The sequence below is a fragment of the Peromyscus eremicus genome, chromosome 12, assembly GCF_949786415.1.
Source record: "Peromyscus eremicus chromosome 12, PerEre_H2_v1, whole genome shotgun sequence".
Taxonomy (NCBI): Eukaryota; Metazoa; Chordata; class Mammalia; order Rodentia; family Cricetidae; genus Peromyscus; species Peromyscus eremicus.
The window spans coordinates 50835948-50849467 of record NC_081428.1 but is presented as its reverse complement, the minus strand read 5'-3'; the positions used below and the strand labels follow the sequence as shown (position 1 = coordinate 50849467).

The 13520-nt window shown below is 42.1% G+C and overlaps 1 protein-coding gene across 1 annotated transcript in view; it reads left to right on the top strand.

The window, feature by feature from the left end:
- Ccdc191 (coiled-coil domain containing 191) overlaps positions 1 to 13520 on the top strand; it is a 66204-nt gene that overhangs the window by 36131 nt on the left and 16553 nt on the right. The window contains exons 9-13 of the mRNA XM_059277635.1: positions 4906 to 5155; positions 9195 to 9655; positions 10305 to 10408; positions 12534 to 12616; positions 13294 to 13395. Coding sequence (XP_059133618.1) covers positions 4906 to 5155; positions 9195 to 9655; positions 10305 to 10408; positions 12534 to 12616; positions 13294 to 13395 — 1000 coding nt within the window. The remainder of the gene's footprint in view (positions 1 to 4905; positions 5156 to 9194; positions 9656 to 10304; positions 10409 to 12533; positions 12617 to 13293; positions 13396 to 13520) is intronic.

Here is a 13520-nt window from a genome sequence, read left to right as displayed (position 1 = left end):
CCTGGGAAGTACCTGCCCTAGGCTGTACCAACCACCTTCCACATGTCCTGGGCTGCCATCTGCAGTCCTCTGGCCCTGCCTAGAACATGCCTTGATCTCTCCCTGTCATTTTTCAAGCCCCCCACTTCTTTGTTCCTATAGTCCCTGATTGTCCCTAAGTCTTCATTTCTAACACTTCTTCTGAGTTCAGCCTTCTGCGGGGAATCAAATACAGAGTACTTCTTTTAATCATGTTCAGTCACCTCCCCTCTGTGCTCACCTAGCTCCCAGGTGAGTGGCCAGAAGCCACGTGGCATATGCATCCGGCGAAGCCCCTAATAAGATCTGTCAGAGGACCAGACTTGCACTGCCTGGCTCACTTTAAAAACTCCTTTAAACAAAATTGTCTTCTGTTCCCTGTTTCCCTGGGGGCTACCTGGTACATTATGGAATGCATTAGCTTGCTCTTTCCTATTCCTGCTGAACCTGCTCATCTCAAATGCAGCTGACCCTGTCACTGCTGTGATCATGTTCTGCATCAGGTTTTGGCACTTAGTCAGATCACCGGCGTGTGGTTATTTATCCTCTCTCATCCCTTTTGAAAAATTCAAGACACAGGGCCAGTGAAATGGCTCAGACGATAAAGACACCTGCCGTCAAGCCCGATGACCTGAGTTCCATCCCCAGAAGCCACATGGTGGAAGGCGAGAACCGACTCCTGCAAGTTGTCCTCTGACCTCCACACATCCACCATGTGACCCCCACCCAAAAAGAGTGTAAACATGAAGACATGGTTTAGATATCCAATAGTCTTGCTGTAAGATAGCATTAATACGTTATTATAGATTTCATTCTATATTTTTAGATTTTGTTTTATTTATTTAAGGTAACAACAGGAAAAAAAAAACATTTGAAGACTAGGCAGTGTAGAGTTCTCAGGACCATTTCTGAGGATGGATCTGCAGCTTAGAGACCATCAGCCACTTGCCCACTATCCCAGATCTGCTTGGAGTTCTCCTGACCTCAGGGTTCTAAATCACACACCTCTCACTGAAAGCACTATTAGAGGTATTGATCCTGGGCAACTTGGTTCACACTTGAATTCCTATTTAAATCGTTCCTGTTTTGTGTTCTTAAGCCTACAGAGGCAGCCTTTCTTTGCGGCAGTTATGTAATTATGATGATCAATTTATACATTCTTGCTAGAAATGTTCTGATTTAGCTCACAAGCATATTGGGACAGGCTGTTTTCCATAAGGCACTCTGTCCTTCTTTATGGTTACTGGGAACTGTGGCTTGAGCCTTTTCTTCAGGTGAATTTAACTAAGCGATTGCATCTCACTAAGGTTTTACGAGATTGAGGTGATTTTACCCCCGTTTCAGAACTAGCTGTATTTTTAGCAATCTTTTAAAAAGTATAGACGTTGGTTCATATGGGACATTGTCACTGTGCCAAAATGGAGTGCAGAGCGGCAGGCATGGAAACGGCCTCTCTGGTTTCAGTGTCTGTCTTCTGCCCTCCACCTTAACTGGCAAAGCCGGAAGTGCTAACTGCATTCCAGATCTCCTGTGCAGCCATCACCGAGGGCTCTCAGCACTGGAACAAGCACGTCCCCCTCCTCATACTCCTCCCTTCTTAGTGTTGATGGAGTTATAGAGATGGTTTTCTCTTTGTCTTTCGTAGCAGCTAAAGAACTGAACTGAAGGTCAGAAGCCCAGTCAGTGCTGCTTTGGGCTGTTTGTGCTGTGAAAATGATCTCAGCACACCAGGCACCTCCACACCTCTCCCTCTTGAGAAGATGGATGTAAATTGGATTTCACGTTAATCAGACTCAGCAACCAGCGTCTTCTGTCCTAAAATGTATGACTTTTCCTCACTGGAGAGAACGCTAGGCTTTTGTTTGTCTCCTTATTTAGCTTTGCCCCTTTTCTACTGCTTTCCCTGCTCCTTAACTTACTGCCTCTTCTAAAAATTGTATCAAGTCAGTCTCGTTAGATACTTAATTTACTTCCACTATAGTAAAAATACATACATATTTATTATGCCTTATAATATACTTTTATTATGGAAACTCTCTGCCAGTCACCAAGTATTCGTCAGCCATCATCAACTTTATAATCAACCATTATGAAAATCAATTAAATGTAATGATATATGCTGTTGGAAAATGTCCTGGTCACTTTCCTGCTGCTGTAGCAGAGTATCATAGGCCAAATGATTTATGAACAATAGAAGTTGATTTGGTTTCTAGTCCTGGGGACTTAGGAGCCCAGAGCATAGTACTAGTGTGACAAGGGCAGGCAAGCACACACTGGGCAGGTAGGAGCTGGGGCTCTCCCTTTTCATTGGTAACCCACCTCCAGGACAAGAGCATCGGTCTGTTCTTAGGGGCAGAGCCTTCGTGGCCTAATTAGCCGTTTTCATGTTTTGCCTGGCTGGTAAGCATGTAACACCGAGCTACGATCTCTAGCTCCCTAGTCACCTGTCCAAGGCCCCACTTCTTCAGATTGTTACAGTGGGAGTTCAGTCTGCACAGTTTTAGAAGGTATGCAGAAACCATGGCAGCTGAGGTACTCATATATCGAGGCTAGATTAGAAGAGAAAGAGCTGTGCATTTCTGGTAGGAAGGGGAAATACTATTTGGTGAAACTTTTGTTTCATTTAAGTTTGTAAACTTCTACATCGTTACATTTTTCACTGTAGGTAACCATCAGAGAAGGTCAGAAGTCATGTAAACATTTTTGAAAAACTATAGAAATGGGACTGGAGAAATGACTCAGCAGTTAAAAGTACTTGATGTTCTTGCAAAGGACCTGGATTCAGTTTGGGGCACCCTCTTGTGGGGGTTCACAGCCTTCTGTAACTGCAGTTCCAGAGGGATCTGACTCCCTCTTCTGGCCTCTGTGGGTACTGCATGCATGCATATGGTCTGAATATGTATTTACATGCAGGCAAAACAGTCATACACAAAAGTAAACAAATCTTTTTTTTTAATCTCTAGAAATATTCTCCTTACTCACTGATTTAAATGGTTATGGTTTTAAATATTCTCCTTACTCACTGATTTAAATGGTTATGGTTTTCTTGATAGAACCCCTGAGTGTATATATAATGTTTAATAGAAAGAGTTAAGCAAACAGTGCTATGGAGAACTCAGTTATGTTTACAAGATAAAATCAAGAAAGCAAATAAATGATATTGGATTTAAAGTCTCTAAATGGACGCCTGATGCCACATAATCAATAACAGAATAAATTCCAAGGTCACAGTGATAACTGTCCCCCAACAGATAGATACAAGAAACCTCTAGGCTTGTGTCCCGAGCCTGTGTGGTGTGTTCGTGCAGATGTGATGTTCACATGTGGGCAGATGGAGGCCCAAGGTTGCATATGTGCAGATGTGATGTTCACATGTGTGCAGATGGAGGCCCAAGGTTGCATATGTGCTGATGTGATGTTCACATGTGTGCAGATGGAGGCCCAAGGTTGCATATGTGCAGATGTGATGTTCACATGTGTGCAGATGGAGGCCCAAGGTTGCATATGTGCTGATGTGATGTTCACATGTGTGCAGATGGAGGCCCAAGGTTGCATATGTGCTGATGTGATGTTCACATGTGTGCAGATGGAGGCCCAAGGTTGCATATGTGCAGATGTGATGTTCACATGTGTGCAGATGGAGGCTCAAGGTTGCATATGTGCAGATGTGATGTTCACATGTGTGCAGATGGAGGCCCAAGGTTGCATATGTGCTGATGTGATGTTCACATGTGTGCAGATGGAGGCTCAAGGTTGTGTCAGGTGTCTTATATTGCTCTTTACCTTATGTATTAAGTCATGGTCTCTTGCTGAAGTGGGTACTCTTCTAGTGTGGCTAGCCAGCTTGCTCTAAGGATTCCTTCTTTCCATTTCCTGTGTTTTGAGATTACAGACAGGCCACCACAGCTACCTGCTGTTAACATGGCCTCTGGGGATCGGAACTCCAGTCCACACATTTGTGTGGCAAATGCTTTACCTGCAGAGCCTTCTCCTCAGCCCCGAGGCTTGAATTCTTGACCAACTTTCACCATGTCTCCTAGGGATGATTCCCATAGGGAAATCAATAATGTCCACTCTCAATCCAACCAGCCAGGGTCACTAATGTTTACGAAGGTTCTGGGAGTCCAAAGGAGCTCTTTCTTAGGTGATGGATGAGCTCCCTGAGAGCTGGAGCCTGGCCTGTGCCTTCACGTGTGTCTAGTGCTTCGCTATCTCTCTTCACATCAGAGCCATTCATTCAGCTCAGGGCTTTGGGAAATGAGTCCTCTTCAGTGCTCCTCTCCCTGGGCAGGTCTGTAATGAGATCACCTTCAGGCCTTGACCTAGACTTTGAGAAGTCTTTTTTCTTGTTGTTTGTTTGTCTGTTCGGTTTTTGAAACAGGGTTTCTCTGTGTAACAGCCCTGGCTGTCTTGGAACTTGTTTTGTAGACCCAGCCGGCCTCAAACTCACAGAGATTGGCCTGCCTCTGCCTCCCAAGTGTTGGGATTAAAGGCGTGCGCCACCATCCGGTGATAAGTCATAATTATTGGCACCATTGAGTGATGTGGCTAGGTTATTGAGTTTTCTCCTAACCTGCCTTAGACCTGAATCTCTCTTTCCCTAATACATTCTTCTTTTCAAAATAGTTACATGTGTATATAATATAAATTAATATGTCTTACTGGGACAACTGCTTTTTCTTCTCAAAGGTGATGCTGAGGTGTTAATGCCTTTGATTAGAGTCTGCTCCGAGGAACATAAGTAATTCCATTTAGTTTACTACAACATGATAAGATGGAGCATCTCAGGAACTCCTTTGGCTTTATGTTTCATTTGTATTATGAGCTAATACTATAAAGGCTTCTTCTTCTTCTTTTTTTTTTTAATGGGCGTACTTTGTCTCTTAGAAAACAACAACTGGCTACTGAGTATAACCGGAAGCAAGTTCTTCGTTACTGCTTTTCCGAATGGCAGCGTTGGCATGGTTCAGAAGTTATAAAGAGAGAGCTGGCGCTAGCAAAGGAGCAAACTAGGAAGAAAATGGATGAGCTGCTGAAGGCAGCCTCCCTCGGGAAACTCCGTTCAAATGGGTCATCGGGAATCCGTCTTCTTGCCGAGACGACAGCCACAGTGGACCCGCCATTAGAAAGTGGAAAGGTACACTGTTCCCTTTGTTTATTATGGATTTGCATCTGAGCTTTGCCCCTTTATAGCAGCTGAAGTCAGAGTGCCTTGTCTAGGCCATGCAAAGGTTAGGGCTGCTACAGTACACAGAGGTTACCACTCGGGCTGTGATTATTTCCTTAACCGAATATATTTTTTTAATAGTTATACATCAATGTTGGGCTAGCCGGAAGTTGGTAAGGACATGATACAGAAGGGATTCATAACAGCTAAGTGAAAGGCCCGTGGAAAGAGATGGGTAAAGCTTGCTGACAACTCTTGAGCTCCCTATGATCTTCACATGTTTCCTGTTTGGATAAGCTTATGATATAATGTATTCTTAAGTTGTTTTTTTTTTTTTCTGATAAGAAAAGTTGTTCATACTAATTGTGACCATTTGGTAGGAGAAAAATTGCCAAGAATTTAATTAAAAAAAAAAGTCAGTGGTGATGGTGTATATCTGTAATTGCAATCTCCAAGTCAGCCTGCGCTGTGTAGTGAGTTCAAGGCCAGTCTCAATAAACAACCAAGTCTATAATTACATTATCTAGAGGTAACATGGAAGTATAGTTACCTATTCTTTTCTCTACTGAGGCATATATAAATTTGTTATTGTTAATATTTTATTTAGCTTTAAATTTCCCTTAACCAGGTCACTGAAGAAATCTAGCCTGCCATAATCAGGAAAAGGAAGGCTTGTTGGTTTTTTGTTTGTTTGTTTTTTCTAAATGTATTTATTTTTATTTTATGTGCATTGATATTTTGCTTGTATGTATTGTCTGTGTAAGTGTGTCAGATCTTGGAGTTACAGACAGTTGTGAGCTGCCATGTGGGTGCTGGGAATTGAACCTGGGTCCATTTGGAAGAACAGCCAGAGCTCTTAACCACTGAGCCATCTCTCCAGCCCCTCTTTGCTTGTTTCTGAGTCCTGGTCACATATAGTACAAGCTGGCCTAAAATACACACAGTAGCAAAGGTTGGCCTTGAACTCCTGACCCTCCTGACCCCACTTCCCAAGTGTTGGGATTATGCAAGAGTATTCTGTGGGGTTTGTCTGGTTAGTTGTTTGTTTGTTTTTTAATATGAATGTAACTTTTATTTTCCTATAAACATGTTCAATTTTCTAAATAGAACATGGACATTTTTATGTTATTAATATACCTTAGCCATAATTCTTCATTAAAAGTATCTCTCAGAGGTAGACCTACTAATCAGAATTTCTGGAAATGGAGCACCAGTAATTTTAGTTCTGCAGGTGAACTGAATACCTACCCTGGTTATGGACTACAGTTCTCTGCTATTGCTTTATAATGCCTACATGACATTAGGTGAATTTAACTCCCAGATGGCTGCTGAAATTTAAGTTGTCACTATTTCAACAATGTTTCACTCAACATCCCACTAGTAACTAAGTCTTGGCATGTATACATAATGCTTTACTTAGGGTAAATAGTTTCAGACAGAATGCATGTTTGTTTTTTTCTTATTGTTTCTTATTCATTTGCATTTTTATTACTAGTGAAGTTAAGCATTTTTATATTGCCTATATATACATATAGACATGGATATAGACGTATGGCATAAGTAAGTCGCCTGTTAGTACCTTTGTTCATTTTTCTACTTGTGTATGTACCTCTTTATTTACAGGAGTTCTTTATACTTTTAGGAATACTGATACGTACATGATTATGTGTGATGCAGACCTTTTGTCCACTTGGTCTTCTGCCGTTTTGGTTTGGTTTGGAGTTTGGTGCTGTGCCCAGCTGTTCATGTTTATGAGGTCACTCCTGACAGTCTTTCTCCCTTGTTGCACTTGTCTTGTTGTTAGAAAGCCTTAGGAGAAGATCTTCTGCCTCCACCCTGCTCGAACTGCTGTTCAGGACTTAACTCAGACACATAAAATTAAATTGGGCACCTGAGGGTCTCAGCCTTGCTTTATACCCTGATTACTGCGAGCAAGCAGGCTGGCTTTCATTTAAGCATACTTTCAGCAAAGAAGGCTCCTAAGAATGCTTACTGGGGCTTATGCAACATTCTAGGCCCTTCCCCCAGGCATTTTATCTACCTTTATATCAGCTAGATAATTTTGTCTCTATTGAGACCAGAAAAGATTTATATCTTACTAAGTTCTACTGTTCTTATCTTTAAATGAAAAAAGTCAGCAAAAATACTTTTCCTGTGTAAAAAAAAATACTGTATAATATATATACATACACACACACACACACACACACACACACACACATTTCAGAAGAAGCTTCCAAGTATCTAAACTGAAGAAGAAAAAGTTTGATCAAGCCAATAATTTTGTGAAAAGAAACAGAACAAAAGAAAACAAGGGACTAAAATAGACCTTATGGTTCACAAAATAAACTCCATTCTTTCTGGGATGTACAGTAAAACATGAACAGATGAAATGCCTTGAAAGATTTCAGAATGATCATTAGCTAGTAGGTAATTTCCTCTGCGTAGAGCAGACTGTGCAGCTCTTTCCAGTGAGTACAAACTGCACCATGAAGCTTTTGTCTCCTTCTCCTGTTGTTACTTTCAGAAGTTACCATGATCCCAAAGCAACCTTGTTGCTGTACTCAAGGCTTTTATGCAGTCTTGCTGGGCTAATAAGGGGTCATTACCACAAGGTTTAAAAGCACCTAAAACATCTACCCTGCTTGATGCTAAATTACATAAGCAGGTGTTCTCATGAATAAATGTCCACTGACATTTCTAAACTAAAAGGTTATTTTTTAAAGTCTTTAACATGTCAGAGTTTCCATGTATCACATCTCTCACTTCAGCTAAGTCTTAGAAAGCATTTCCATCAGCATGAACAATACTTTTGAGTCCCTGAGGATGGTACCCTGGTAGTGCTGAAGGCGTCTAACATAGGACAGCTTATGGCTTTTCCTGCTTATGCCATTGCACATGGCAGAATTAGCAGCTGCTCAAATCATGGACTCAAACATTCTAACTTGACACAAATTTTGGCCAGAGTAAGTTTTGCTGTTAGGAATGATTTTTTCCTTCCCCCTGGATAACGTCACTGAGTATGAATCCTGTCAATAAATGAAGTTTACATCTTTGAAAGGTATTACATTGTATGCTAATACAATTTTACATTAAATTGTTCTTATGTAGTGCAGATATTTGCATAGCCCTGGCTTTCCAAAAACTTCCCAAAACAGAGAGTTAGGGAAGAGCTGGAGATTAGTCTCTAAACCAGACCTCGGGTTGAAATCTGTACTCTATTTAAGGATGAGTTTAGTAGAGACGGAACAGGCCTTAAGAACAGATCTTAAGAAATGGCTAAAAGGAACCTTTTTTCTTACCAAGTTCTTACTGTTGTTACCTTTAAATAAAAGAAGTCAACAAAAAGTATTTTACCTGTGCAAAACAAAAAATTACTATATGACATACATACATACATACATACATACATACATTTAGACTTAAGAAAAAGCCTCCAAATGTCTGAAGTGAAGAAGAAAGTTTCCAAACATTCTTGAGGAAAAAACATATTCCATGTCACAAAATGTTAAGATTTCTACAAATTTAAGGGTCAATTTTACATTCAAAAAGTTTTATAATGTAAGAAATAAACTTGTCTAGTTACAAAATGAACTTGAGAAAATCATAAGAGAAGGTTGGGCATGTTGTGCACGCCTATAGTTCCAGCACTTTTGGCAAGAGGAAGCAGGAGGATCATTAGTTTGAGGCCCCCCTGAGCTTCATGAAATACTCTCCCATAAAACCAGAAGAAGCAGTTCCTTCCAGCTCATTGCAGATGTGTTGGCCCATGACAACAGCTCTCACAGCCCTGGTATGTCCCACTCACTCTTCATGGGGAGCCCAGTATACATCCTGAGTGGTTCACAGAGCTAAGCTGGTGGTGTCTGAGGTGCCTGGGCAAGGTCTGGAGATCAGGGCAACTAGCTGAGGTGTAGGCACTTGTGCCACTGAACAGAACAGCAGTAATGAGACCAAGCCAGGATCTCAGCTCATCAGTATTAAGTTAGAATATTCTCTTTTTCCTCAGGTCACCATCATGCCCACTTCATGGGAAAAGCCACCCATGCGGAGCAGTGGTTGTGTGCTCAGCCATTCCCCAGAAAGAACAACCAAAGGCAATTTTCAGGGTCCCCTCCCAGATGTCTCTGGGAGCACACCTGGGACAAAGCATTCCAAGACTCCAGATGCTGAGACCTCTGAACAGCCTGGTAGCCATGAAAAGCTTGGGACCACTAGCCAGGGAGCAGAGCCTGTTTGTGTGAGGCATTTCCACCATCGCCATGTCTACCAGCAACAGCTGATTGAGAGGCAAAAGAAGAAACTCGAGGAACAGCAGAAAACCATTCAAAAGCTGAAGGAAAACCAGCGGTTGGCGGAGGCCCGGTGGGCAGCTGAGCGTGCAGCAGCAGTCACAGAAGCACAGAGTCACCTTCTGTCCAATCCCAGAGGAGCCGAGGAGCCACAGGGAAGCTGCCAGAGGCCTCTGGAGTACGTCAGCAGCGTCAGAGCACTCTCTGAACTGGTTTGGAGGGGGCTCACCTTTGAGAAAGAGACTGCTGAGTCTCTTGGCTTGGCTCCTACACTCCGTGGGCTTTATGTGCTCTGTACACTCACAAAGCCAAGAAGCCCCGTGTATTCTGACTTGCCCATAGAGGTGTACATAGATATTTAAAGCAAATGGCCGCCTAGGTGGACACCATTATATAGTGAGCACTGGGTGGTTGCTGCCTTTGTGAGAGGAACTGTGTAATTGTGTAGGGAAAGAGAAAAATGCTTGTTCTGACTGGATTTCTGAGTTTCTGATTATGTTTAATGCTGAGAAGCCAGGGTGGACAACATGGACCCCATGGACCGGGTCATTACCTCGCTTGTTGTTCGAAGTAAAATTATGTACCTTCAGGCTTAGAATAGGAGTTCTAGATTCCCCCAAAGTCTCTTAAGACAGTTTCAGATGTGACTGAGACATACTTGGTGTGTGATGAAGGTTTAGGAGGACTGATCAGAAGACGAGGTGGCGTCTTCCTTATGCCGTCTTTAGTGTGGGGATAACAGTCCATCATTAACTCAGTTAAATTGAAGGAAGCTAATTATTGATTTAAACTGTTTTTCTTTTCTTTGTCTCTTTATTTTCTTCTAGTTCATCTGTTCTTTCCTCAAGGTGTGAAGATAGTAGAACTGAGTCCAGAAATTCTCTTTCTGCATCCAAAAGGAACCCGACAGCACCCCATCCGATATGGAAAGGCAAGGCTGTCCTGATGGCCTTCACGCTGGCTGGAGTGGCGTTTGTCTGGGACAATGTCTGCTTATAGCTCTCAGGCTTTGAGACGTGGTAAAGCCTGGTGAAAGTCTAAGATTTGTCACACAGGAGGAACGGAACACACGGGTCCTCCGCGACTCTCTTTCCTTCCCTTTTGCCAGCCCTTGTGCCTTCGCAGCTAACACATGCATGGATATGTGCACACACACACACACACACACACACACACACACACACACACACACACACAGAGTTTTGAAAGGTGCATCAATGGGGGGGGGCAGGTGGAACTACACAATTGAAAAGCCTGAGTCGTGGCTAAGGCTAAACATTGATAACATTTATCTGCCATTATGCTCCATCACTGCCCAAATACTGAGGAGTTTATAGCAATTCAGGTCAAGTTCGTCTGTCATTTTATGATGCATTATCTTAAGAGTAGCATTTTGGTAATGAGGTGTACAACCAGATAGTTTAGTTTGATAGCATTTTAGATGCACATGGAACTGTTTATTTAAAAACTAAATAATGCTTTGAGAGTAGAGGCATTCCTCAGGGCCCACCTAGTGATTCTACTAATTGATTTTATCACATAGCTGCTCTGCTCACGTGTGTGTATGTATGCACATGGTGGGGAGTATTTTGTCAATTACATTGAGTTTTGTAAATCTGTTTTGGTTTTTTTTTAAGCTGTGGCAAAATTTGCCACCCTAGCAAGAAGTAATGACATGTGAAGACACTGTAGTCAGTGCCTGTCCATGAAGAGATCGGGTGTCTCTCTATCAGCTGTCTGGCAGGACAGCAGCCGATGCTGCCTTTGCCCACTGATCAGGAAATGTCCGGTTCATTGTGATAAGTTTTTGAAATTATTGTTTGATCAATGACTTAGCTATTTTAGCGTCCCGGTCTATTTTTCAAGTAGACTTTAATGATTCAATCTAGAAGAGATGAAGAGCCGTACTGCTGAGACGGCTTCCCCGCTCCTTCCTCTAATCCTCTAGTCTATTTCTGCCTCCTTAAGGACAGTCTCCTCTGCCATCTGTGCCACCACCACTAATCTTCTGTGGCAAAGCAGACACTTAATATCCGTAAGAAATAGCTTGGTGAGTTTTTGTTTATTAATTCTTAAAACTTGGACTGAAATTTTCTTCTCTGTAACTCGGCCCAAGGAACTGAAAGTCACCATTGGCTGGCTTCGTGAGCAGAACTCGATGCTCCTGCTGCCCATGCCCCCCTTCCTGTGCCAGCCCTGACTGATTACAGTCATATTATCAGACCATCTTGCACATTTGTTTCTTTTGGATCGATATTTAATAAACTGTCAAGAACAGGAGTCTGACACTCAAATTCGTTCTGATGCCAGTTCTCCAAATGCCTGGTTCACTTCCATTTCCTGCCCATCTGGGTGCCTGGGTCTTAAAACTACACTGAAATGTAGTCACCGTGACCCCAACTTTAGCTTTGTCTGTTGTTCTACAGACACATGGACAGTGACTTCAGAAAAATCTGTAGCCTCACTTGAAGTGAGACTGAAGGAATTTCTCTACTCTTCAAGTACTCGTTAGCTGTAGTTACATCTTTCTGTGCTCATCCACAGTATATTAAAATTCTGACTTCTGAGTTTCATATACTAAAAGTCCACCGTCCAAGAACATTGTCTTATTTAAACCAATAGAAATATATTATGAAGAAATATAAACAGGGCTGGAGAGATGGCTCAGAGGTTAAGAGCACCAACTGCTCTTCCAGAGGACCTGGGTTCAATTCCCAGTACCTACATGGCAGCTCACAACTGTATGTAATGCCAGTTTCAGTGGGACCCGACAACCATGGCAAAAACACCAATGCACATTAAAATAAATAAGTTTTTTAAAATTAAAACTTTAAAAAAAGAAATATAAACAAAAACATAATGAGCATGTAAATTGTTCATCATTGCTGATGTTACATCTTTAACCTGTTGAGTTAAATAAGCTCCATGTGTCAAAATATTCAATTTATAAGAAAACGCTAATGATAACTCTAAACATGACTATAATATGGAGACATTTATTTTACAGAGGGCCTCATAATTTTTTTTTATATTGAGACTATGTTACTATTTTTTAGCCATGGAAGAGAGAGCAATTCAACGAGCTGAACGTAGGCGGATCTTGGCAGAAAGGAAGAAAAAACAAGAAGAAGACAAATTGGTAATAAATTCAGAATGCAAACTGAGGCAAGCAAAGTGACTTGTTCAGATTGCACAGGCTGGAACCTTGCTTGTCCATGCCTCCTGAGACAGTCGAGTTAGAACAACTCAGAAAGGCTTCTGACCTACCCCTTTGAATTCAGTTTTAGGAAAATAAGGGAGGTTGTACTCAACAGCATTAGCAGAGCAGAAAAGAAATGTTACAAAAATGAATGACAGCTAGCAGATTGGGAGGTTCACAGATAACCACAATTAGTCTACTGTAGGTAGATGGATGTCTGACCCAGTGACTTCCAAAGTTTGACCCACTGTCAGAAGCAAATTTTGCACCTACAAGAAAAAAATTAACAATTCTGTGTGCGGTGGGCTAACTAGATTTTACCACATCAGACTTCCTGTTTCACAAGTAAAAGTAAGAACTGAAAATAGTAATTTTAGCATGAAAGCAGAGTGGCCATATTCATATGCTGTGCCTCCTTCCCAGGCAGGAGAAGGTCCTTTCAGAGACCCCTAAGTTACAGGGCATGTTGGTTGAGGCTTCCCCTCCTTTCATAAAATGCATTCATAGTCCAGGAGCAGGACTGGCACTTGGTAGATACTTGACTGCCCCACCACAAAAGATCTCCTTTCCCACTCAGAGGAAGGCTTCTGAGGTTTCTGTCTTCTAATCTCATTCAGGCTCAGCTAAAGGCCCAAGAGGAAGAACGCCAGAAGAAGGATGCTGAAGAAAAGGAAGCTCAGCTTGAGAGAAAACGAGAGGAAAAGAGGCTGAAGAAGATGGTTAGTAGAGTCTTTTTTAGTAGCATATTTGGCCAGTTGCCTCTCTGTTGAGGCCCATTGCTAGTGATCTGGTGGCTCTCTCTACTCAGTATTGCATTGGCCATGGGTGTGCCGAGGGCATAGGA